The 25,957-nt window shown below is 42.3% G+C and overlaps 1 protein-coding gene across 1 annotated transcript in view; it reads left to right on the top strand.

Moving 5' to 3' along the window:
• The first annotated feature begins 734 nt into the window (after positions 1-734).
• KIT (KIT proto-oncogene, receptor tyrosine kinase) overlaps positions 735-25,957 on the top strand; it is a 162,100-nt gene continuing 136,877 nt past the window's right edge. The window contains exon 1 of the mRNA XM_029587549.1: positions 735-888. Coding sequence (XP_029443409.1) covers positions 840-888 — 49 coding nt within the window. The 5' untranslated portion in view covers positions 735-839. The remainder of the gene's footprint in view (positions 889-25,957) is intronic.

The raw sequence follows: 25,957 nt of genomic DNA, 5'->3' as shown, positions 1-25,957 counted from the left end.
TTGCACTTAATGGTTGGGACTCTATCACCATTGTCCCATATGTTTTCTTGATATTTCTGCTAGTTGGATGGTTTGGGTAAATATTTTGAGATCCTTTTGCCTCTTTACAATGCCTTAGACTATTAATGCCACTTTTGGTGCTATTTTGCTAGTCTTGATGGCTTGGAGATCTCTTTCTCCTTTTCATGATGTTTCCCCACAAGTTTCTTTACAACTGAATAAAAAAACTCCAATTTTTAGTCTCATAATAGGCTGTGTTGCTTCTCCCATTTACTTTGATAGGAAACAGAAAACAAATAAAACATTTTTTTCTACAAAATGAATCAATAAACTGAAAGAAAAATGTTGCCATTAGCTCCAGCTTCTCTGGAAAATCACTAACAAGGACGTTAAAAAAACCCCCCCAAAACAACTTTGGAGCTGGGCATTTCAGCTCAAGGGAATCTAAAAGGTATAAAGCTAAATGCATGTCAACATCGGTTATTTCCACGTGCTCACGTTTCGAAGTTTATAATCCCTTCTCCTCCACCCCCCAACTAAAGCAAACACTGCGAGTCTATTCCGCTAAAGCCCAGCGACGGGACTCACCTGCAGCCTGAGCTCCCGCCCTTGCACTGGCAGGCGGGGTAGTCGGTGGAAGATTCTTCTGCTTATTTATTCATGAGGGGGCGTTCCCGCGCGAGTCCAGGAGGGCGGGGTTAGGCTATAGGGAGTACCATTGATGAGCCGTTCAGTCAGTCAGTGAAATCGGAGTCTGCAAACCCCCGGAGGAGAGTAGTACAGAAAGCGACAGCGGTGGTGGCGCGGACGGCCGGGACACGCTAAAGTCGCCCGCGGTCATGGACCGGAACCTACTGGCCTTCCTGCTCCTTGTGAGCTTGCATCCAGGTGGGAGCATTTGTTTCCTTCCTTTCTTTCTTGTAATCGGGATGTCTGCTGCTCCCACTTATTTTTCTTGCTCTGGGGATTTCTTTGTGTCGGGGGGGGAGACGAGAAGAGGTTGAAGGCGAAGCTGTCAGAAAGTTTGCCTCTGTGCAGCGCCTGGCACCTGTCACCTGTGCCTAAAGCGGGCCAGAGGAGGGTCGGAGGCTGCTCTTGTTTGGCGATTCCAGGCTCAGGATTACTCCTCTCATCTGCGGCGCAGAGAGCAGGGGAAACAAACTACATTGTGATCTTCACAGAGAAAGGGTGACTCATCCTCTTTCCTACCCCCAAACAATAATTAAATAGAAAAAACAAAAACAAGGAATCACGTATGAGAAGAAAAACTTAAATGAACTGAAATAAAATGCAAGGTGCATTTGTTTTAGTAGAACTGTGAAAAGTAATCTTGGTGAGGTTATTTGGTTGGTGGTTTGATGTGTGTATGTTGCAGATGTCTGTGTCATGTTTATTGTAATCCACAATGGATATTATACAATTGCAGATATATAAGTCATGTTAAATCAATCAGTCCGAGATTCGGAGTGTTTATAAAGTGAGTAGAATGGTGCTTTGGAGGAGTAGAGTTGATTATACGGTGCTGTGGATTATGTTATCTTGGTTTTTTTCCTTGTGATGATCCATGCAGCTGAAGTTCTGAAGTGTTTTGTTGAGTGTAAAAGGGGTTGTTTTTTTTGTTTTTTTTTTAATGCTTTTTCCTGGCTGTCAGACTGAGGGGAAAAAAATCTACACAAACATCCTTTATCCTGGTGAGCCTTTTTTTTCACCGTCTTATGGAGAATTTGCATTTTATAACGATCGTTCGTTTTGTGCCAACAGCTAGATCATTTTAATATCTGGTGGGTGTTTCTGAAGTAAAACTTTTTTTTTTTTTGTTCACCAGGTGGAGCTGTGAATAGTAGAATCTGATCGGGAACTTTTGTATGGTATTGAGGAAACCTTAGTTTCATGTTAGGAGTAGGTTTTGACTAATAAAAAGTGGGTCCCCGGCAAAACAGTGTCCAAGAAGGTTAGAAGTCACGTGAGCAGAAAACTCTTATTGTGTGATTAGCTGCCATGTGTTGCCACTGTTAGAGATAGAGACGGATGTAATAAGACGTGAGTATTATGTATGTTACAACCTGTAAACGGTGTAGACCAATATGCTTGTATAAACGGTTTATAAAAACGTTTAAATAAATATGCGCAGACTTTCGGTGCATAGTTTCAGTGCTCACCTGCTAAAAAATAGTTATTCTCAGTGCAGTAAGTTATGCAACTGAATCGAAGCTTTAAAAAAACAGTAACCCCAAAAATGTGTGCACAAAATTATAAGCATGGATAAAACAACATTTATGCACACATACCATGTTTTATGCACTGAAAATATGATTTGTGCACATGATTTTCTGCTCTTGAATCCTGGATACAGGACCCTTGCACCATGAACTTCACGTTCAGCTCCACAGTCTAACACTAGCCCCCAAAATTTTACTCCACTTCTGACCAGGAGTTAAATTTCCTTAACATGGGATTTGCATGGAAGAGAGCTAATTTGTGCCCACAGCTTTTGTGTGCGAAACTTTGTTAAATCAGGTGTAAAGTGTCTACAAAAATGTGCCCACAACTGTTAACGTGCACCTAGCCGAGTTGCACCGTATTGCACTGGCCTATTAGTTTAGGTAATGTAAGCAAAGATTTGGGGCATGTGAGTGACGCCTTGTGGGTGGTGATTTTCTGTGTTTCTGAATTTAAAGACACCACCAACTCGAGCAAAAAGTGCTTTTTGTAAAATCAGCCTTAGCAAAAACTTTTGGTGATTTTTTTTTCTTTTGTCTCTTGGGATCTGATTGCATGTTTATGGTTTAACAGAAATAGGTATTTGATTGCTCCCCTCCCCTCCCCCCCACGTCCCTCTCCCCCCTCCCTGTGTTTGGAGAGGTTGCTCAGGAATTACAAGACCAACTTTTTTTGCGAAACCTTAGAAGTGGCAATGCATACTGGCCGTTTGGAGATCAGATCCCCTGTTGTTGTTAAGGTAACAGAAACAGTAGATAATAGCCTTTAACATCACAAACAGTTATTATCCAGCATTAAGTCTGGCAACAGGGCGTTTTACAGCTACAGCACTAGAGTTTTCAAAATATCATCTTCTTGGCTCTGTAGCTACTTTTTTTTTTATTGGTCATCTGCTTTGACAAACCAGCTTTTTGTCCAAGCATATTTTCATGTATTTTCACACATTTTTTGTCAAATTAAAGTGAACACTTTACCATTCCTGTTATAACTTTTTTTTTTCCCTGAGTATATGGTTTCAGTTGTTTTTGATATATTTATTCTTTTATCTGTATCAGATTGGTACCTGTGCTAAGTTCTGCTAATGATCAGTACAGCAGCACCCTGATTTGCTTCAGTTAATTTGCATAGATTTGTAACAGTGGGTGCTAAGTAGAAGTCACTTTCATAAATTTATATTTTAATATCTCCCCAGGAATTAAAGAGAAAGGATGAAAAAAATGTAAATTTTAATGATCTCATTAGCTGTAAGTGAAAACTGAGTGAGCTGCTTACAAGCTTCTTTTACCAGCATTTCTATTTGTAAACCACCTTTCTATTTTAACCAATTCAATGGAAAGGTCAAACAAATGTAATCACTAAGATGCTCCTGCATTTGCTTAGCTGCTTGCATGATTCTGAATCTGAGTAAATTTAGGTGCCTCTTTGCTGATTTGCATCAAAACTTCACTGGCCCATACAGAAGTGGATTCAGGGGAAAACTATGACCATAATATAAGGAGTACACCTTTTTGTTTGTTTAAAAAAAAAATAATGCAGAAACATGGTAGAAATGAGAAGAAAAACATAGGTGATCTGGAAGTAGATTGCAAAGGAGTTTTCCCCTTAAAAAAAAAAATCCACATCTTTGACAGTCTGCCTTGCATCTGTGAAAAACTGGAAGTGGATTTTTTGGGATGTATAAGATCCATTTCAGATTTTCCCCCGACTCACTGGGAAACTGCACTGTAGTCTTTAAGCCAATACTGCTGCTTTGGAGCTCCTCTTTTCCAACTATATAGGAACATTCCAAACCTGTCGTGGTGACCCCCACAGCCAGTGGAACTATCAGGATATCCGCCATGCATGAGATACATCTGTATACACTAGGGACCCATTATATGCAACTCGTCTCAGGCATTGTCATTATTGATATCCTGAAAATCCGACTGGATGCAGGCGATCACCGGGCTGGGACTGGGAAGCCATGGATGAAAATTATCTCCTCTCAGGACATTTACAGTGGCATGAAGCTTGCACATGTCATTCTGTATCATTATTTGCACTGAGACAAGTGATGCTTTGAACTTTGTTCTCACACTTAGACAGTTGATGCAGAGGTTGCATGCTTTCGGAGTTTAATTTTCCTGTTAGATTTAAATCAGTAGCACATGAAACATAAAATGGTCACTTAGCACATAAAATAAGAAAAAAAAAGTAAATATTTTAGGTTTCAGTCTTGTAGATATGTCCTTTTTTTTCATAAAACAGAATAAATGAACATTTCTTTTTATTGATCTGAATTGTACACAGTGTTAAAACAGTAAATTCTGCTCAAGTAAGATTGGAATTTTTAAAATATATATTTTTGGGGGGTGTGTGGTGCATCTACTTAAAATTTTGGTCATCACTGGCACTTCTCAAAATTGGCACTCTCCCATTCTGTATTACGTGAATTCCTATTAGTGAGCTAGCAAGGGTGAGGTGAGAAATAGAGGGGTACTGGGGACGTCACAGGCAAAAACAGAGGAGCTTGATGACAGCAGAGCCCAGCAAGAATACCCAAAACAGAAACGTGCTCTAAAATGTAACATTTTATTTAAAAAAAAAAAAAGGGAGGAAAAAGAGAAAATGTACTAGGGGAAGAGGCAGTGAAGGAAGAGATTTTTAACAGTCATTTTTGTTTCTGTCTCTAAGAGGCACTGCTGCTTTAAGTTACTCTTGCTTGAGAGGAATGGATTTGTAAGTTTTTCAGCTCTTGAATCATTGAATCTGCTCTTCCATCTGCGTGTTGTTGATGCTGTCTAGATAAAGAGTGAAGGGCGTAGGGCGGGTAATTTTATAACTGTGTGGATTGGGATAGAGTCTGTGTGTACCTTTTCCGCATGGACTTTACCCCATAGTTTTCAAAGTGAGCTTGCATGGATAAGTTCATTCTGAAATTACTCTAGTAAGTGTCCATCACACACAAAATAACCTGCACGAAGTTGCACACGGCTCCTCACAGGGTGTTAGATGTGTAGGTTAACTTCCGCGCATACTTAAAAAAAAAAAAAAAAAAAAGTGCGCACAATAGTCCCAGTGCCGCTCCCGGAACATCTGTTGCCAATGCACGTAGACGTATGCACGAAATCAGGCTTTGCATGTACCGTAGTTTGATGTGCACTGAGCCCTGGGCTATTTTATAACAGCCATTTACAAGCAAAAAACCATGTTTGTGGATGTAAATGGTTTTGAAAAATCAGGACCATAGTGTACAAAACTGTTTAAAATGTATTTTGCTGTGGTACTTATTAGCTGTTAGCAACTGCTGGCTGCATTCTGAGGGTGTGAAAACAGTGGCATCTGGTGGTTGTTGCTTATTCTTAAAAATGTGAGCTTCATGGGGTAGGCCTGAAAATTCAGATCAAATCTCAGAAAAAAGGGTGCACCAGGATGGTGGTAAAAAAAGAAACCATCAGTCCATTTGTATTAAAATAACTTGCCAGACTACAAGAAACAAAGCCTCAACATGTGATCTAAGTTTCTAATAAAGAGAGATTATTTTACCTCCTTAGTGGTGGGTGGAGTGCAAGCCTTTTTCTGATTTTCCTTTGGAATATTTGCTTTTTAACTTGCACTAAGACGAAAAATGGTTGGTGTTGGGTCTAGAACAACAACTCTGTACACAGCTGTGTGTGTATATATATAAATAGATGTAGGATGGTGGTTTTTAAAATCATTATCTTGACAAATATAAAAAGTTGTATTAGTGAAATACACAGAGCAGGCGCCTAGTATGTTGCACAGGAAAGGATGTTTGCTTTTTAAGTTGCTTATAATTAACAATGCTGTATATCCTTCGCCTTGGAAAAACTGCTTTATTTAATGCTAACCAGATATCTAAATGACATCCTGGGACTGTATCCTGCTGGTAGTGCTGAACATTTTAATTGGTTTATAGCCTGAGTTTAAAGAAGAGCTGACACCAGTGCAGATTGTAATTGTATGTGTGGTGGAAGGCACTATTTATTTATTAAATTACATTTCTAGACACCATTGCAAACAAAGGATTGCCCAGGGCAGTTTACAGAGTAAGACAAATGTAAATATAAAACCATCATGCAACAGAATTACAATTGTACAGAAATTCAGCATAATAGAAAAATTACCAAATTCATCATAATACAATAAACAGAATACTCAATATAAATAAGTAAAAGTCTCTAATTATAGTAGAAAACTTTCTAATAGATATCTTTAAGATTCTGGACACCAGCAGGGAAATTTGTGTTATATCTCTGATAAAATCTTGTAACTACGTGGTGAGTGAACTTGAAACATACACTCCAACCCTGTCTGCCTAATTCGGTGCCTTCTCTTTGCTCTGTATCCTCCCCCACCCCCCATCCCTACACTTCATACATCTGACTCTAACCATGAAAGCTCATGCGTCAATAAATTGGTTAGTCTATAAGGTGCCATCCCTTCTCTTGTAATTTATACACGGAAGTCGAAGAGTTTCTCTTTTGTAGGTTTAATATTCTACTTTGATTAATAATCCAGACGGCACCATGTCATTATTTAAAAAGTCTTGTGGCTCACATCCTCCTATATTATTTTTCAGTACGGGTAACAAATTAAAACACCCATATTACATTAAACACAATAAAACAATCTTACAACACACTTTCTAATACAAAAGGGTCCTAGAAATGTAATTGGAGTATAAAAACTAAGGTTAATAAATGCCCTACGTAAATACCCTCTGATAAAATAGCGTTTTTAATCACGTTCTGAAACCTTTTAAATCTATAGACACAGTTCCTTTGGAATGGAGTGCCACAGTATTCCTTCAAATAAATTCTGACCTGTACTTCCGAGTTGAAGGTATCATCAGTTGCCCTGTTCTTCAGAGCGCAGCATACAGGCGAGCTCATATTTCAGAAATTTACCAGCTACTATGCAGTCATTCTCTGAATATTGCCACTTGCGCAGTAAAACCATTAGTTTAAAATGAGAGTGAATCTTAGCAGGCAGCCAATGGAGCTCCTTTAATATTGGGGTAATATGCTTCCGGACTGACAGGTCTAGCAGCTGCCTGCTGAACTAACCGTAATGCCTGAAATAACTTATCTGGTAACCCAACCCATAGGCTCAGGCTCGACGTCATAGGGTGTACATGCTGTGCATTTGCATGGAGTGGCACACTTGGGGGGGGGGGGGGGGAGCGGTAGCTGGTGAGCTGGTGGAGCAGAAGAAGTTGCGGACTGTGTGAGCGGCAGTGTGCAAAGGATGGCCGGCGCCGTCTTGTGCTCCTACCACGTGACAGGGGCTGACCAAAGGCACCGTTAACAAAGGGCAAAGGCTATCGGCGCCATTTTGAATACCGGCAGCCGACGGCCCGAGAGCAGGAGATTGCGCCAGGACCCCTGCTGGACCACCAGGGACTTTTGGTAAGTCTTGGGGGGGAGGGGGGGTCAGGAGGGTGGGGGGTTGTAGTTAATTACATTTAAAGGGTTGGGATGGGTTTTTTTTTTTTTTGGAAACAAATTCATACGTAACTAATGAACGGATAGGGGTCCCCCGAGAATGGATGCAATGGATTTGGCTCCCCACAAATACGAATACTGAATGGGACGAATCCGTCCCTGCTGCACATCCCTATTGTGCACTGAATGTGCTGGAGGCTGGCTGTTTGGCTGTGAGGAGGTTGTAAATTGTAATCTGTGATCAATTATTCTGTATTTGGTGACGTTCTGTCTGTGATCTGCAGGTGTGATGGAGCCGAGGCAAGCTGATGTATTCTGCTAGTGTGTAGGGATCTGTAGCAGTCTTATGCATTGTGCTTTCCAACAGGAGATCTTTTTTTTTTTTTTTTTTTTTGCAGATCCTGGTGTAACCTTTGCAGTGCTGCCCTTTCATAGGTAGAGCTGTTGCTGTGTGAATCCTGCGAGTTAGTATTGCTATGGTATGGCAAGTTTAAGGTTTGCCACAAGTGTCCTGAGTGATTTTTCTTCGTTTTGCAGGATTTTGTATTACCTCACGATATCAATGTGCCTGGTAGTGAAGGGAGTTTGTGTTACTGTTACTTAGATGACACCAGAATTTAAATTTTTTTGTGTGTGTGTGTGTGGTGAGGTGTACAGGGAGATATCCTGCACTGCCTCCTTGCCTTTCTGTTGTATATTTGGTTATTGGAAAAATGCTTAAGTGTTAAAAAACAGAACCAGGCAGGGGTAGCACAATTATTGTTAGTGCCCGGCGGGGAGGGGGAGGCAGCACAATCATTGTTTGCACAGGGTAGCAGAGAGCCTAGCACTGGCCCTGCTTAGGCTGTTACAGTAGTCAAATTGCACCAATATTAGGGTCTGGAGAATAGTTCTAAACAGATCTGTGGGTAAAAAGGCTTTTAAAGGTTTCTGCATTTTCAATTTAAAAAATGCTGTTTTGGTTACTAACTTTATATGAGTTCAGAGTGAGGCCAGAAACTAAAATGATTCCAAAGTTTCTGACTTCAGATTCCATTGGTATAACGGTACCTTCACATTTTAATTAGAGATCATCTGTGGTTTCCTTTCCCTATCCACAAGATATTCGTCTTAGTGACATTGAAGGCAAAACTATGTGATATAAGCTTATACAATTTTGTAGGTACGGGAGCCGAACATCATTAGGAACAAACACCTGTATGTCATCATCATAGATGAAATATGATATGCCCAACACACATCTCTTGGTACGTGGGACCGCTAGGAGAGTGGTCCCACTTACCAAGATATGTGTGTTCTTGGGCCACAGCTTGACCCCAGAGGAACTCCGGAGAGGTGCCACGGTAGGCAAGGCATGCCAGAGCATGGGCTGGACAGGAGCGAGGTTGGACTGAAGACTGGAGACACTGACCCTCCTCCGAACTGCACGCTTCAGAAGACCCAGAACGCAATGATGGTCTTATGAACAGTCCTCCGACCGTTCCAAGCCCTTTCGGACCTGCTGCAGGGTACGGCAAGAAGCGGCAGGCCTGATGGAAGCCAGGGCAGCGAAGACCGGAACATGGGGATTCAGACGAGACTCAGGAACGAGGTACTTGGATGCACAGACGAGACTCAGGCACAGACGTAGACTCAGGAACGAGGTTCTGGGATGCACAGACGAAGACTCAGGAACAGACGTAGACTCAGGAACAAGGTACTTGGCTTTCAGAAGACTCAGGAACAAGGTACAAGGCTTGCATCATGAAGCGCCCTACTCAGCCCGCCCGTGGGGCTGGTCGCGGACCACGACATGACTTGCCACAAGGTACCAAGCATACAGAAGACTCAGGAACAAGGTACAAGGCCTTCAGAAGATTCAGACAAGGCTCAAGGTAATCAGAAGATTCAGGTAAAGCACTGGGATGAGACTGCAACGCAGCGCGCCCTACACAGTCCACCCGCGGGACTGGTCACGGACCACTCTGGACTCGAGGAGCCTCTAGACGAGAAATGGAGCAATGAAAGAAGCATGTCTCAGAAACTGTAGAGGCCTGCACCGAGGCGCGCCCTACTCAGCCGCCAGTGGCTGGTCGCGGACCACACTGGAAGTACAAGTTCTGGCAGAGTCTTTGGCACGGACGGAGTAAGCACTAGGGACTCCGTAGACCAGGGACAAGTACTGAAGCAGAAGTCTCCCGGAGGCTTGTGCTGCAGAAGAGAGGCAGGCATCGTACCATGAGGTGCCCTACACAGCCCGCCCGTGGGGCTGGTAGCGGACCACGACATGGCACACCAGGAAGCGTGGTACGAGGAACCAGGGGTTCAGGACAGCAAGACAGACTCAAGGACTTCAGGATCAGGAAAAGCAACATCAGGCTGGATCATGGATATCAGGAACAAACATCTGGACTGGAACACAGGTACTGGATCAGGAGACAGACCTTAGGGCTGGCACACGGACATCTGGAACAGCAGGTGAACATCAGGAATGGAACATAGACAAAAGGACAAGACGAGGAGCTCCAACGAAGAACAGGAAACACAGGACCTTGAAGAAGTGCTGGAACAAGGACGACTCCTGGAGCGAAGGACAGCAGGATCCCAGGAGCGACCAACTCCTTGCGAAAGCAAAGCTGGAATGGACGCTGAGCCCTTTTGTAGGGCTGAAGAGGACAACGCCCAGGGAGGGGTCAGCAGGGGGCCACACCTGGCTGGCCCTAGAAGAGGAGGAGAGAGGCGCGCGCCCGCGCCTTAGGAAGCTGGATGAAGACAGACAGGATCTGCTGGTGGCGTTCCCAGCCACGTGGAAGGCCCAAAGAGAAGCAGGCAGGCAGCGGAGCAGCCCTGGCACGGAGCTGAAGGTAGGCAGGCTGCTGGCACCGGCAGGGACGGCCTCCCTGCCGGCTGAAGACCCCGGGGGAAGGCTTGCAGAGCGTCAGGGAACACAGGAGCGGCAGTGGGGGTCCCGACCGCAAGGGAGAGCTCGCGACGGGTCGGCCCCGCTGCACAGAGCAGAAGGCAGCCGGGGAGGAGCCCGGACGCAGTGGCAAGACTGCCGCGGAGGCAGCAGCGTCAGCGGCCCGACTGGCCGCGTGGGGTAAGGAGCCTGCCCGCGCTCCTCGCGGGCAGGACCGCAACACCTTTTGGTGCAAGATAAATGTTAAATAGCATCGAAGAAAGTGCTAATCCCTATGGTACTTCTGAGGACAGGATTTTCCAAGACGAACAATCCTGCCCCATCTGGACCCTCATTTTTCTACCACTCAGGAATGACACAAGACACTTATATACCATACCACCTATACCAATCTGTTGTAATTGTCGTAAAAGCATGGCATGGTCTATGGTGTTGAAGGCTGTGGACACGTCTAACTGGAATAATATACCAGTATCGCCCATACCACTTTGACAGCATAGAATATCCATTAAGGACAGTAGCAACAGTTCAGTGTTATGTCATTGATGTCATCGATGTTGTTTTACACATGTAAATCCACTGAAACAGAGGTATTTTACAGCTACATTTTTATCCTTGAGTATGCTGCGGGTTTATTTATTTATTTATAGCCTGCTTCGCTTACAGTTCAAAGAAGGCCATTTAAGATTGAAGGTAAATAAAATACTATTCTAGCAGACTTATACCAAAATGAGACAGAATGCATGTTCTTTTTTTTGGGAGGATCTGGTGGTTCCTTATTTATCCTTTTACTTTCAGCTGAGTTGGAACTAATGTTGGGATATTGTCAGCTTGAGCCTTCAATCAAACATATTCAGGGATTTTGTTTCTCCTATTTGAATAGAAACTAACTCCCACTGATCCTTATCTGCTCATTGCAGCAATGATGCTGAGGCCAGGAGCCGTGCCCAGAGGTCTCTTATCTGGAGCCCAATATCGCAGGCTCTAATTCCAGCCACCAGGTGTCACCCTACATGATGATCATGGCTTCCTCCTCTCATCGGAGGGGTTGTGAATGTGCCTGCACAGTTCCTGCCAGACTACATGATCATGAAAGCATGGTGCTCTGAGACACTGGAAAAGGACATGAGGGAGCAGTGTGGCATTGTGTGCATCACCTAGGGAAGAGGAGACGCCATTGCGGCAGGGCACCACCAGGAGAAGAGAAAAAGCCAGTGAGCCCTCATTAGGCCACTGAAGAGTTCATGCAGTTGTAGCCCAGTGCGGGGCCCTGTGTTTAGTGGAGATGGGAGAAGACCTCAGGGGAAAGTAACTGGGGAGGGAGGGAGAGGAAAAAACGGAAGGTTGAGAAAAACTAGGTGACAAAAAGAAGAAAGAGCAAGAGGCTAGGAGAAGAAATTAAAAAAACAGGAAAAGAATGTGCAAAATAAGTGTAAAAGAATACAAAAATCAAAGTAAATTTATTAAGCAAAAGATCACATTTTCTTTGTATTCCTAAAAATGTGACTGCACATAGCATTTCTAAATATTTTACAACCCTTGTTATAATTGTTACAAATATTGGGTGCAATTTTCAGACTGTCTACTTTTGGCCAGTGTCCATGAATACTTTTAACCCATTAACTTTGCACCAGTTTTCAAAGAGAATGTATGCGTGAACTTTCACTTTGAAGCTTGGTATTTATTTTTTCACTTCCTTTTTGAGCTAACACATTTCCCATGGAAAATAATGTTTATAGAGTTGAAGATGTTAATGAACATGTGGGTAAGGATGAGCCAGTTGATATAGTGCTTCTATATTTTCAGAAGGCTTTTGACCAAGGCTCTCCTGGAAATAGTCATGGGATAGGATGTAGGGTGACCATATATCTCCATGTCAAGGGGGTCAAGACAATCCAGTCCTGCTTTTACCCCATTGCATTCATAGAAATATAGTTCTCATTTCTCTATTGATTTCCATAAGAAAAGCAAAACTATGTCTCATTGCATGCATTGGGGTAAACCAGGAACTGGTTCAGTTTTTTTTCCCCTTGACAAGGAGCTGTTTGGTCACTCTACATGCAAAGGTAAATTTTAAAACAACCATTAAGGGAAAAAAAAAACGGAACCAGTTCCTGGTTTACCCCAATGCATGCAGTGAGACATAGTTCTGCTTTTCTTTTGGAAATCAATAGAGAAATCAGAACTATATTTCTATGAATGCAGTGGGGTAAAACCAGGACTGGATTGGCTTGTCCCCCTTGGCATGGAGCTATATGGTCACCCTAGATAAGAGGTAAGGTCCTGTTTGGACTGGTAACTCATTAAAAGATAGGAAACAGTGTAGGTCTAAATGGTCAGTTTCCCCAGGGATGTATGCTGATCTGGAAAAGGGAATGAGTGAGGTGATCAAATTTGCATACAATACAAAATTATTCAAAGTTATTAAAACACGAGTAGATGGTAGGAACTGCAGAAGAACCTTGCGTGACTGGGAGACTGGACATCTTAGCAGATGAAATTTACACTGGAAAAGTGCCAAGTGATGTACATAGAGAAAAATAATCCTTACTATAAGTACACAATGCTGGGTTCTATGTTAGGAGTCACCACCCAAGAAAAAGGATCTTGGAATCATTGTGAACTAAACATTGAAATCCTCAACTTGCTGTGTGGCAGCAGTTTTAAAAAAAACAGGATGTTGGGAATGATTTGAAAAGGAATGGTAAATAAAACAGAATATCATAATACCTCTGTCGATCCATGGCTTGACTGCACCCTGTGTATTGTGTGCAGTTCTGGTCATTCCATCTCAAAAAATTAAAAGTGGAACTAGAAAAGGAACTGAGAAAGGCAATGAAAAAGATAGAAGGGGTAGAATGGTTCCCTTATGCAGAAAGGCTGAACAGGTTAGGGCTTTTCAGCTTGGAGATGAAGCATCTGAGAAGGAATATGATGGAGGGTTTTAAAATCCATATGTGGGATGAAACAGGTAAATAGAGGGCAGCTATTTATCCGTTCAGATAGGGGACACTCCATGAAAGTAATAGGTAGCAGATTTAAAATTGGAGAAAGTATTTTTGTCACTCAACACACAATCAAGTTGTGGAATTTGTTGTCGGAGGAGGCGGTCAAGGCATCTAGCATAGTTGGGTTTAAATGGGGTTTGGTCAAGTTCTAGAGGAAAAATCTATAAACCATTATTAGGTAAATTTGGGAATACCATAGCTTATCCCTGGGAATCAGCAACAAGGATTACTTTTTTTCTTTGTGGGATATACTGGGTGGGTACATGTAACTCAGATTGGCCACTGGCAGAGAAAGGATGCTGGGTTCGATCAACCTTTGGTCTGACTCAGTGTGCGCATTAATTTCCTCCTCCAACCTGAGCACGCCCTTGGATACATTTCTTTCAAATGTCCCAGTGTACATATTTGTAGCTGCAAGGCCCAGGACAGCCAATTTATGCAGACAAATATTTTGCTCTGTAAATGGCTTTGAAAATTTTCTTCATTGTGAACAGGATGTTTTGCTAATAATGAACCTCATTGGAACTGTGAGGTAAAAGCGAGATTGCAACAACAGAAATAAATGATTGTAAAATGGTAAATAATAAAATAGATAATAATTACAAAAAAGAAATAAAACAGAACTATAAACCCTCCAAAATACATTAGTATACAGATGTAATATTAATTTTTAAAAAGACATAGCCATCTGCTAAAGATCATGACAACTGAGTACAATATCCCACATTTCAATAAAGTATTCAACCCAAACTGTGACAAAAAAAAGCAAGTTTTGATCATCTTCCTGAGCACAAAAACATTTTGAGTTAATCATGTTTCCTTAGAAATAGAGGCTCAGATGGATGGGCCAATGGCTGAAAATACTCTGGTTTGTGATACTGACATTTTTTTACTTTAGACAAAGCAGGTATTGTGAGAAAAGCTTCCCCAGCAGATTTAAAGCAGCAAAATGGTGTCTACAGAGAGACAATTTCTGACGTGACTGCCCCATATCGTGTAGGGACTTAGAGACTATAATTAAGATTTTAAACTGAGCGAGGTCTGATAGGATGGGGGTGATCTTTTTAAAGCAATTAGCATTACACAGCATACGAGATGCTGAATTTTGTACTAACTTTAACTTGTGGCTTAATCTTAGAGGAAGGCACACATACAAGGAATTGTAATAGACCAAATGGGATAAAATACATGCGTGGACCACAGTTGCAAAGGCAGATTTCTCAAACAAGGGTCACATACGATGAATTTTACAAAGTTTTATTACCGATGTGATTTTACCTTCTATAAATAACTTCCTTAAACAGAAGTCGATAACCTGCCTACCCATAGGACCTCTATTTGAGAGAGATTTAGGCCTAGATTTTCTAAGCTACTGTGGCTTCCTGAATTGCGCGGTAACGGGGGGGCGAAGCGGAGGGCGGGCCTGCGAAATCCGGCATGATCGCACCTCTGCGGTGCAATCGCCGCCGGCTTTCACACCCAATAGCGCCATCATAAAAGGTGGTGCTATTGGGCATGAAATTGGCAGCAAAAAAGAGTTCTTACCTTTTCGCTGTCCGCGATGTCCTCGCTACGTCCGCCCCGGTGCCGCCCCGACTCCTCCTGTTCCAGTCTTGACGCCGTCCCCATTTATTGATTGCACGCGAAAAGTCCCTTTTCGCATGCGATCGCTTTGGAAAATGGCCCCCTTAGTTTCAGTTGATTTCCTTAGGCCGGCATTCAGGTTTACCATTGGTGCTTCTGCATCTGTATGTAAGTCAATATAAATCTGAATGTTATCAAATACCAAATTCTTGAATCAAATGACCTAAGGACCTCAAGTATAGGTTGAACAACAAAGATGATAGAATGAACCCTTGAGGTATGTCAAAATTTAGTGCCCCGACTTGTAGAAAAGATTTAACCAACGTACGGTAATTCTTAGCCTCTCACACCTGATTCAGGTAGGCAGTGTAATAGAACAGCATGATCAATTGTGTTGAAAGCCACCGATAGATCAATTAAGATCAGCAACAAAATGTGGCCTTTGTCTAAATCAGCATATAAGTAATCAGTGAGAGCTAATATTTAAGTTTCGGTGTCCATCTGTTCTGCATGTATTTAAAGTTATTTCCTAATTCTAATACAGGTAAGTCAGAGACCACATGTCATTGGTAGGAGAATAAAATCCTACAGGTGTGTGGGTGGTCTATCCAATGTAGCGTACCTGTTGTGATTTTATCCTAGTTTGAGAAACTGTTTGATCTCTCTCACAGTAGCACTTTCAAGCTTTGATACAGTTGATGAGGTAACGTATAGTGCTGATGTTCAGGTTAAAGAAAGTGTGTACTTTTGTGAGTTAGTGTTTTTCAACCCTGTCTAGGAGGCACACCTAGTCAGTCAAGTTTTCAGGACTGCCACAGTGTGTATGCATGAGAGAGATTTGCATGTACTGCCTCCATTGTATGCAAATCTGACTGGCTAGGCGTGCCTCCAGGGCAGGGTTGGGAAACACTGTGTTAGTAGTATATTGTTTGTCTATGTTTTGCAGTCCTTGTATTTATTTTAACACATAGTAGAGTACAGCTTGGTCCTTTAGCCAGATAATAACTTGTTTTTGAAGAATGGATAAGAGACTTTGTGAGACTGTAGATTGTGAAAGGTAGTTCACTAAATACAGTGAGGCCAATATTTAAATATAGCCTCCGACGGAGCGCACTGTTAACCCGCCATTGGACGTGCGTTTTCCCTTACTCCTTATTCAGTAAGGGGCCGAAAACGCGCATCCAACCCACCAAACCTAATAGCGCCCTCAACATGCAAATGCATGTTGGGGGCCCTATTAGGTATTCCCGTGCGATTCAGAAAACAAAATGTGCAGCCAAGCCACACATTTTGCTTTCAGAAATTAGCGCCTACCCAAAGGTAGGCGCTAATTTCTTCGGGCACCGGGAAAGTCACAGAAAAGCAGTAAAAACTGCTTTTCTGTGCACCCTCCAACTTAATATCATGGCGATATTAAGTCAGAGATCCCGAAGGGTAAAAAAAAAATTAAAAAAAAAATTGAAGTCGGCCTGCGGCTGCCGGGTCGAAAACCGGACGCTCAATTTTGCCGGCGTCCGGTTTCCGAGTCCGTGGCTGTCAGCGGGCTCGAGAATAGACACCGGCAAAATTGAGCGTCGGCTGTCAAACCCACTGACAGCCACCGCTCCGGGCCAAAAGGAGGCGCCTTTTGGCCCGTTTCTACCGTGTGGCCTCATTTAAATACTGAATTGCTCGCACAGGCGAGTGGCCTATGCTCTCCCGCGGACTTTACTGAATTGGCCCGAAAGTAAGTTAGCCGGCTAACATACACAAGATATTCAGCGACATGGCAGTGCCGCTGAATATACCCAGATAAGCTTATCCAGCTACCTTTAGACCTGCTATGGGGCATATCTAGCTTATCCGGTTAACTAAACTGGATAAGTCTGAATATTGCTATTTATCTTGTTAAGTTAGCTGGATAAGTAGCACCGCCCCATTATGCCCACTGCCCACCCACGGACTATCCAGCTAACTATTTAGCTGGATAAGTGACTTATCTGACTAAGTTGTATAGCTGGATATCCAGCGGCCACCACTTAAGTGGATAAGTACAACTTATCTGGCTAAGTAGCGTTTGAATATGGACCCCAGAATGTTTCTTGGTGTTTCATTACAGTGACCTTAGATTTGTAGAGTAGGGATGTGCATTCATTTGAAACAAATGGGTAAAATGCAACAAATGAGTCCATTTTTGTTTCATTTGTGGACTGCCAAAATGAATGGAAGGTGCCCATGAATTAAACAAAAATTGTAGTTTCATTCATTTATGTTTACAATTCAAATCTACGGCCTATTGAAAACTGCTGCAGTGAGACGACTAAGTATAGCAACTAAGAAATATCTGAGTGATATAGTAACCAGGGCAGAGATGAAGTAGGAGACAACAGCAAGTAGACAAGACAGATGATCGATCAAGTTGAAGCTGCCCTGTTCCTGATGATGTACTTTGGCAGTCTTGCTACCACTCAGCCTTGCTGCCATACCCCAGAGACTACACATTAGGGGGTCTTTATGCCACGCTGCCTTGCTGCTAAACCCATTATGCTATATTTGGGGATTTTTCTGACACTCTGCCTAGTTGTCATGCCCTTGAAACTACACTTGAGGGCTTGCTGCCACCGTGCCTTACTGCTAACCCCCTTATGCTACTCCTTGGTGGTCTTCCTGCTGCTCTTCCTTGCTGCTGTACCACTTATGCTACCTTTGCTGCCTCTATGCCTTGCTACCATACCCCTGATGTACCACCTGGGGGGTCTTGCAAACACTAAACCTTACTGCCTTGCTCCTCATGCTACACCTTTGGGCATCTTGCTGCCACGCTACCTTGCTCTCATCCATTTCCTAGTTGCTACATCTTGGGCATCTTGCTGCCACTCTTCCATGCTGCTATACTCCATATGCTACACCTGGGGGTCTGGCTGCCAATGTGCTTTGCTGCTATATCCCTTATGCGTTACCATGCAGGTCTTGCTGCTACTCTGCCTTGCTGCCGTACCCCTTATGCTATACCTTGTGAGTCTGCCTGCCACTCTGCCTTGCTGCTGTACCCCCTTATGCTATACTTTGGGAGTCTGCCTGCCACTCTGCCTTGCTGCTGTACCCCCTTATGCTATACTTTGGGAGTCTGCCTGCCACTCTGCCTTGCTGCTGTACCCCCTTATGCTATACTTTGGGAGTCTGCCTGCCACTCTGCCTTGCTGCCGTACTATCTTGGAGTTCTTTCTGCAACTCTGGCTTGCTGCTATGCTGCACCTTGGAGGGTCTTTCTAATACTCAGACTTACTGCCATACTACAGACTTCATGCCATTCTGCCTTGCTGCCATACCGTAGAGCCTACACCCTGAGGAGTTCTTGTCACTGTGGGTGGCTACTTTGCACTTCTCATGCTGCATTGGGGTCTTCAGACCACAATTTGTGCTGCTTTGTCCTTCTGTCAGTGTCTGGGATCTTTGTATGTACTCTGCTGCTTTGTTTCCCATGCATGGTGCCTTAGGATATTCATGCCACTCTTGGTGTCACTTTGCACTGCCTTTAGGTGTTCATGCCACTGCTATAGGTGCCCTCCTTTGAAGCCTCGGGGTGTTCTTGACACTTGCTGCTGCTTTGCTTCTCTGACAGTATCTTTTTGCCCCTTTACCATGCCTTAGGCTTTTCATGCCCCTTTTGGCGTCACTTTGCCCCACAGTTTTGGTGCCTTGGAGTTTTTGTCCCCCCTTCTGATGTTGTCTTCTCATAAGTTTCATTAGAATTCATTAGAAAACCCCAATTTTGAAGGGCAAAATAGGCTGCATTGTCTCCCCCCATGGACTTTAATGGGAAATGAATGAAACAAATAAATTATATATTTTTTCACGAAACTAATGAAATAAATGGAGGTGACCTATGGAATGAATGTACGAACCAAAACAAAAATGTTTTCTCTGCATATCTGTAGTGTGGAGTCTTGATTTCTTACCAGAGCAAGACATCCGCACATACTAATCAACTTCAGTTGAACCTTTTATGTGCATTTTGCATATAACTCTGTTTTTGCAAAATGTAAGCTTTTTAAATTTTTGTTGATCATTCACAAAAGGCTTTCTCATATCCCACAAGCAATGAGGTTGTGCTAGTCACAGAGACTCCTTATCAATGAGAATGAGTCCTATTTGTAGTGGACAGATGTTTTAATTACTCCATCATACTGTGAATAAATGGGTGTTTTTGTTTATCACAATTAATGTAACTGTTTCTGACTAGTTCAGTCTGTTATAGTGTCTTCAATAAGTCATTTGTCACTTTCCTAATTCATTCATTTTGTAGAGTGACTACCACTGAATGCTTATGAGGTCTGTCACAAAACTCTTTTGCATTGCAGTGCTTAAAACTCAATTTTAAGCAGAACTAGTTGAAGGTCAATTATAAGAATACACCTCTGGTAGAATCAAGGCGCCCAGGTTGCCACAATTTTGTTACAAAAAAAATCCCTCATGCATCAGGGAAAAGTTATTTTTTGGGGCATAACGGGCTTCTTTAGTGAGTGACTAGTTCTGGAAAAAGGAGGAGTCAATTCAGGCTAAGAGGTGAATTTTAAAAGCATTACTTGTGTTAAAAGGTCTGTATACTCGAGTCCGCCTCTGATCAACTTGTCTTTTAAAAGCACAAATTATGCGCATGTATGCGCATGCGCAGGTTTAAAAAAGGGGCAGAGTTGGGGGCATGTGAGGGGTGTTCCAGGGCAAGGCCAAATTTTATGCGTGTAAATCCATATTCTGAATCCAGCGGCCGTAGCTGGATGTAAGGCTGTTAGCTGCGCATGTTACTTCTGCTCTTGATGAGGTGCAAGTCTGAATACATTTTTGTTCAGGCCGGAAATGACTAGATGGAGGGGTCTGGGTGAACTGGGAGGAGTGCAGGCTGAAGAACCAGAGGGGTCTGGATGACCTCGAGACGGACTGGACAGACTGGTGGACTAATTGGTAAAACCGGAATATCCTTCAAGCGAGCATGTTTTAAAATCCACTCACCTGTGCGAGTTAAAGTCGACAAAGTCTTAAGATACACAAAATACGTTTGCTTGAGTAAGCACTTAAAATTAGGAGCACACGTATGCACGGTAGGCATTTTTTAAATCATATGCGTGCAGCTGTGGGCACCATTTAAAATTCCAGCCTACGTGCGTGTGTGTGTGTGGGTGCCCGCGGGCTTGTTTTAAAGTTACCATCCCTGTATTTTTGGGTTCTAAAGGGCAAATATCACCAGATACGAGTTCTGACGAATAGCAAATGCTATAAAAAGGACTAAATGGGAAATAGGAAGGGTGGTTTTGTAAGGCTTGAAAATAATATTCAGGGAGAGGGGGAAAAATAGACCCTCCTTTAACATCCTCTGCTCTGCCCAAGAGCTAATCCCCACACCGTTCTTATTCACCTCCCAGAGTGTGCAATCTGTTTATATTTACTTCAGCCCAATACTCGATTATACCCAGGAAGACCCTTGCCTCATCCACACAGCTCCCATCATATGTCAAAGAAGGTGATTTTTGAATCGTTCATTTTCTTTTCCTCTTATGGGCAAATTGGCAAACCTACGAAAAACCAAGCTGTGATTTTACTCCATCGTACGCCATATGAGAGAGAGAGAGAGAGAGAAAGAGAGCAAGAGAAGTCTTTGAGGTGAAAATCTTAGGCAGTCTAAAATCTGCTGGCTGCATTTTTATGTGGCAAAAGATGCATTTTAGAAGACTGTAGGGGCAGTCCACGACTTTGCAACGTTTGTGTTCCGATGATCCCAACTTACATTTGCAGATAGAAACCATTATGCTGCCTTACAATGAATATTTTAATTTTAAGATGCACGTGTGTGTCTCAGTAGGCACATGATCCATGCACTGACATCGACAGGAGGGAGGAGGAGGAGGAGGGTACTGTGGACCAAGCCTGGACTTCGCAGTCAGTTTAAAAGTAGTCCGTGTGCAGGATACAGATGTTAGCTTCCATGACTGAAGCCAATATGAATGGTAAATCCAGACTCTTACGGTCTTGCAAGTCTGTTTTGGTAATGTGGGGGTTTAATATTTTTAATCAAGAAGAAATGAATTTGCAGTATGTTCAGTGCTATGTCCTGTTGGCATGTAGCCTTTAAAAAAATGAATGCCTTTAAAATGTATCTATGCTTTTTACAATACTAAATATTATTACATTTTGGTGAAAATAGAGTGCTAGGCCTTGATGCTGGAACCGAACCCGCTTTGATAACATTGCTCTTATAGTACAATGGGTTTGAGATACAAAATTTTAACTTAAGATGCAGTCTTCAGGAGCCAATTGTGCCATAAATCAGACTACTTACCTGTAGTTTTCTGTGCAGCAGATCACAGTACTCATTTTTTTAAAGATGTTAGGCATTATTAATCCTCTGTGTTAGTGATGTTATTCTGACACGTCTCCTGGGACATTAAAAATATTCTACATCCTATGGCAATTTCTTTAGGTCTGTCAGGGCTTTCCTGTTATCTTCCTGCCAGGATAGCATCACATCAGCAACTTTCTTCATTCCTGTTTCACAGCAGACAATAAGGGACTGTACAGTCTATCCTTAAAGTGACATGTACAGTCAGTCATCTGAAACATGCAGAGTACCCATTTTTTGTCAGGATTTCTGGACTCTTAAGTGCATCGCCCCTGGAGCTGTACAGGATGACAAGGGGCTAGGCAAGGGCCGGTCTTCCGTGCAGCCAGCCCCCTGCCCCGCAGGTTGAGCCCTTGGGTTCTGGGGCCAGTAGGTCTTTGTGGTGGCAGAACATCATAGTGAGTCTGGACAAGACAGGGAAGGCGACAGCAAGGCTTGGTACAGGCTGGGAACAGGGCAAGGCAAGACCGGACGCACCAGGATAGGACTGGACAAGGACTAAACTAGGCAGAAAGGGCAGGACTTAGACAAGGCAGACAAGGGAAGCACAGAAGCCCCGAAGGAGGGGAGGTGTTATAGTAGTCTGAATCAAGGTATGATGAGGCTGCCCGGCAGACAAAATTGTAACACATCTCAGATACAGAAGTACTCATTCAAAGCCTGCCATCATAGAGGGTTTGTTTATTTATTTAATAAAACCCGATTGCATATTTTTCATCATAGATAAAGTGTGATAGAGTAATATAAATGTTTACATGACCCACCATAACTCCAGTTACTCACCAGCTTCCTCACTATCCAGACCTATCAACTATCCATCCCAGCTAAATCATTTAAAATCTGTCATACTCTCACTCCAACCTACTTTCCCTAACAATAGATAATCATAAATCCATAAATCCTTAGTCTGTTTCATGACCACAGTAACCACTTTCTACTCCAGACATCCTTAACAGTCTAGATATCAGGAGAAAATCAGGGGCAAATTGCAGGAAAATATCAGCTCAGGAGATTTCTCAAAACCGGCCCACAGGTGAATTAAGCTCAAATATCACCAAAATTTCACATTTTTCCTAATAACTAAGAAATAGAGCATACTCTAGACCAGCAGTGAGTAAACAAAGCTGTAGACCCTCATTCCATCCACCCCACAAGTCTACTTAGCAGAATACCTCACCTTAGTCACAAATGAAGAGCACAAACAAACCCTCACCAAATACAAAATGAAGAGATAATAAAATATAAAAAGAAACATGCAGACAAAAACTGAACTTGAAACTGCAACAAGCCAAACTGTATGGAATGGAAAAACAAATATCATTCCTCACTAAACATCAAACAATAACATCAAGAAATATAAAGCATCAATCATAATCGTAAAACCAAACTCATAAAGAGAATAAGTATTTCAAAACAACTAATTAAAAGAACATCCAATGATTACAAACATATAACATTGGTTTTTTAATTTCCCAAACATCGATAAAATATTTCAAAATAGCAGACACAGCAAACAACCCCCAATAATTAAAATTAAAGCTAAAATAAATCCCTTGCTCTCTGTATCTGAGAACTTTAGATTCCACACCCTGAGATTGTCATGGATTAGTAAGGGGTGGGAGATATGCACAACTATCTTCTCTCTCTAACACACATGTTCATTCTCACACAATAAGAACATGCCATACTGGGTCAGACCAAGGGTCCATCAAGCCCAGCATCCTGTTTCCAACAGTGGCCAATCCAGGCCATAAGAACCTGGCAAGTACCCAAAAACTAAGTCTATTCCATGTTACTGTTGCTAGTAATAGCAGTGGCTATATTCTAAGTCAACTTAATTAATAGCAGGTAATGGACTTCTCCTCCAAGAACTTATCCAATCCTTTTTTAAACACAGCTATACTAACTGCACTAACTACATCCTCTGGCAACAAATTCCAGAGTTTAATTGTGCGTTGAGTGAAAAAGAACTTTCTCCGATTAGTTTTAAATGTGCCACATGCTAAATTCATGGAGTGCCCCCTAGTCTTTCTATTATCTGAAAGAGTAAATAACCAATTCATATCTTCTCGTTCTAGACCTCTCATGATTTTAAACACCTCTATCATATCCCCCCTCAGCCATCTCTTCTCCAAGCTGAAAAGTCCTAACCTCTTTAGTCTTTCCTCATAGGGAAGCTGTTTCATTCCCCTTATCATTTTGGTCGCCCTTCACTGTACCTTCTCCATCGTAACTATATCTTTTTTGAGATGCGACAACCAGAATTGTACACAGTATTCAAGGTGCGGTCTCACCATGGAACGATACAGAGGCATTATGACATTTTCCATTTTATTCACCATTCCCTTTCTAATAATTCCCAACATTCTGTTTGCTTTTTTGACTGCCGCAGCACACTAAACCGACAATTTCAATGTGCACCTTGCACTTATCCACATTAAATTTCATCTGCCATTTGGATGCCCAATTTTCCAGTCTCACAAGGTCTTCCTGCAATTTATCACAATCTGCTTGTGATTTCACTACTCTGAACAATTTTGTATCATCTGCAAATTTATTTACCTCATTTGTCGTATTTCTTTCCAGATCATTTATAAATATATCGAAAAGTAAGGGTCCCAATACAGATCCCTGAGGCACTTGTCAATAATTTCTGGACTCAAAGCCAGGGCAACAAGAACACTTCCAATCAGCAAGAGGTTTTTAAATTTAATTTATTTGGCTTCTTAAAAGACAAGTGTTCCTGTGAGATGCGATATGCCCTCTATCTGTAATAACTAGCATCTCAATGAATATATGACATGCCCTGACTTATATAATCAAAATACAGCACTACCGAAGTTTCCAGAATGAATGACGTGACTGCCCAAAGACTTCTTTACAAAGATACATTATGCTGTTGTCATGACAATCTATCATGTATAGGAAATGCTTGTGAGGACACCCTTCATTCATTTGTAAAAATCATATTCTTTACTTGTCTTTCCTGAAACCACCCTTCTACCATAAAAGTTCCTTTATCACCCTGGCTTTGATGTACTCTGTTCTTCTGTTCTTCTCTTGATATTCTTTGTTGTGTAAACAAATCGCAAGTCTGTGGCTTCAATAGGATTTAGGCCTGAATTCCGTTTCTTGGCACCAGGATTTAATTAAAACTGTAACTTTAAAAGAAGAATCTTTTCACCTGGCTCCTGTCCGTTGAGATATGCATTTGTAAGACAAAAGCTTGCATCCTGGACCCAGCTTCCCTGTATTGTAGTGCAAACATTGTCATTGATGCCTTCCTGGCCTGTAATTATAGGCTTTGCAGAGCCTGCCAGTAGGTCGATCTCAGGGATATTCTGCAAGTCATGCTCAGAAAGGCACTCAAAGTTCATTCACCTCTGACAGGCCACAGTACAGCAGAGGCGTCTGGGTATTTTTCCTTCCTAATATTGTGTATCTGATCAATCATATTCTTCACACTCCACTGCCCACTCCCTTCCACTGTGAAAATTGTCCATTTAATCCTACTCTGTTTCCTGTCTTTTAGCCAGTTTGTATTCCATGAAAGGACATCGCCACCTATCCCATGACTTTTTACTTTTCCTAGAAGCCTCTCATGAGGAACTTTGTCAAACGCCTTCTGAAAATCCAAGTACACTACATCTACCAGTTCACCTTTATCCACATGTTTATTAACTCCTTCAAAAAAGTGAAGCAGATTTGTGAGGCAAGAATTGCCTTGGGTAAAGCCATGCTGACTTTGTTCCATTAAACCAGGTCTTTCTATATGTTCTGTGATTTTGATGTTTAGAACACTTTCCACTATTTTTCCTGGCACTGAACTCCTTTATATTCTCTTTCACACGCATGCTGACTAGATCATATGCTGTCTGTCCTGCATGCTCGCTGGCTCACATGCTCTCTCTCACAGACAGTCTCACTGTGTCACACACTCAAGCTCTTGTTCACACACATGCTCTCTGGTTCAATTGTTCTCTCAGACACATGCTCACATACATGTTCACTGACTCGTTCTTGCTCACACACATGCTCACTGGCTCAGTCGCTCTCTTTTATACTTACACACTGACCCACTGGCTTAAATAGTCCCTTGCTCAAACATATGCCCATTGGCTCACTTGTTCTCTCTTGCTCACAAACATGCTCTGGTAATCATAGCAAGCCTGACTGTATTATGCAGTGCAACAGTGGAAAAACAAACATAATCACTCCTCATAAAACATCAAGCAATAAAATCAAGAGATATAAGACATCATTCATAATATTAAAACCATGAAAAGAATACATATATGAAAGCAGCTGACAAAGAGGGCCCAATTTTCAAAGCGCGTTTAGCACAACTTCAGCAGCCGCTACTTAACCACATAAGTCCTACTTATCTCATACACATGCAGGCTCTCACACACATATGCAGATTCTG

The sequence above is a fragment of the Rhinatrema bivittatum genome, chromosome 1, assembly GCF_901001135.1.
Source record: "Rhinatrema bivittatum chromosome 1, aRhiBiv1.1, whole genome shotgun sequence".
NCBI lineage: Eukaryota > Metazoa > Chordata > Amphibia > Gymnophiona > Rhinatrematidae > Rhinatrema > Rhinatrema bivittatum.
Note: the sequence above shows the minus strand (reverse complement) of the source record. Positions and strands in the feature narration are given on the sequence as shown.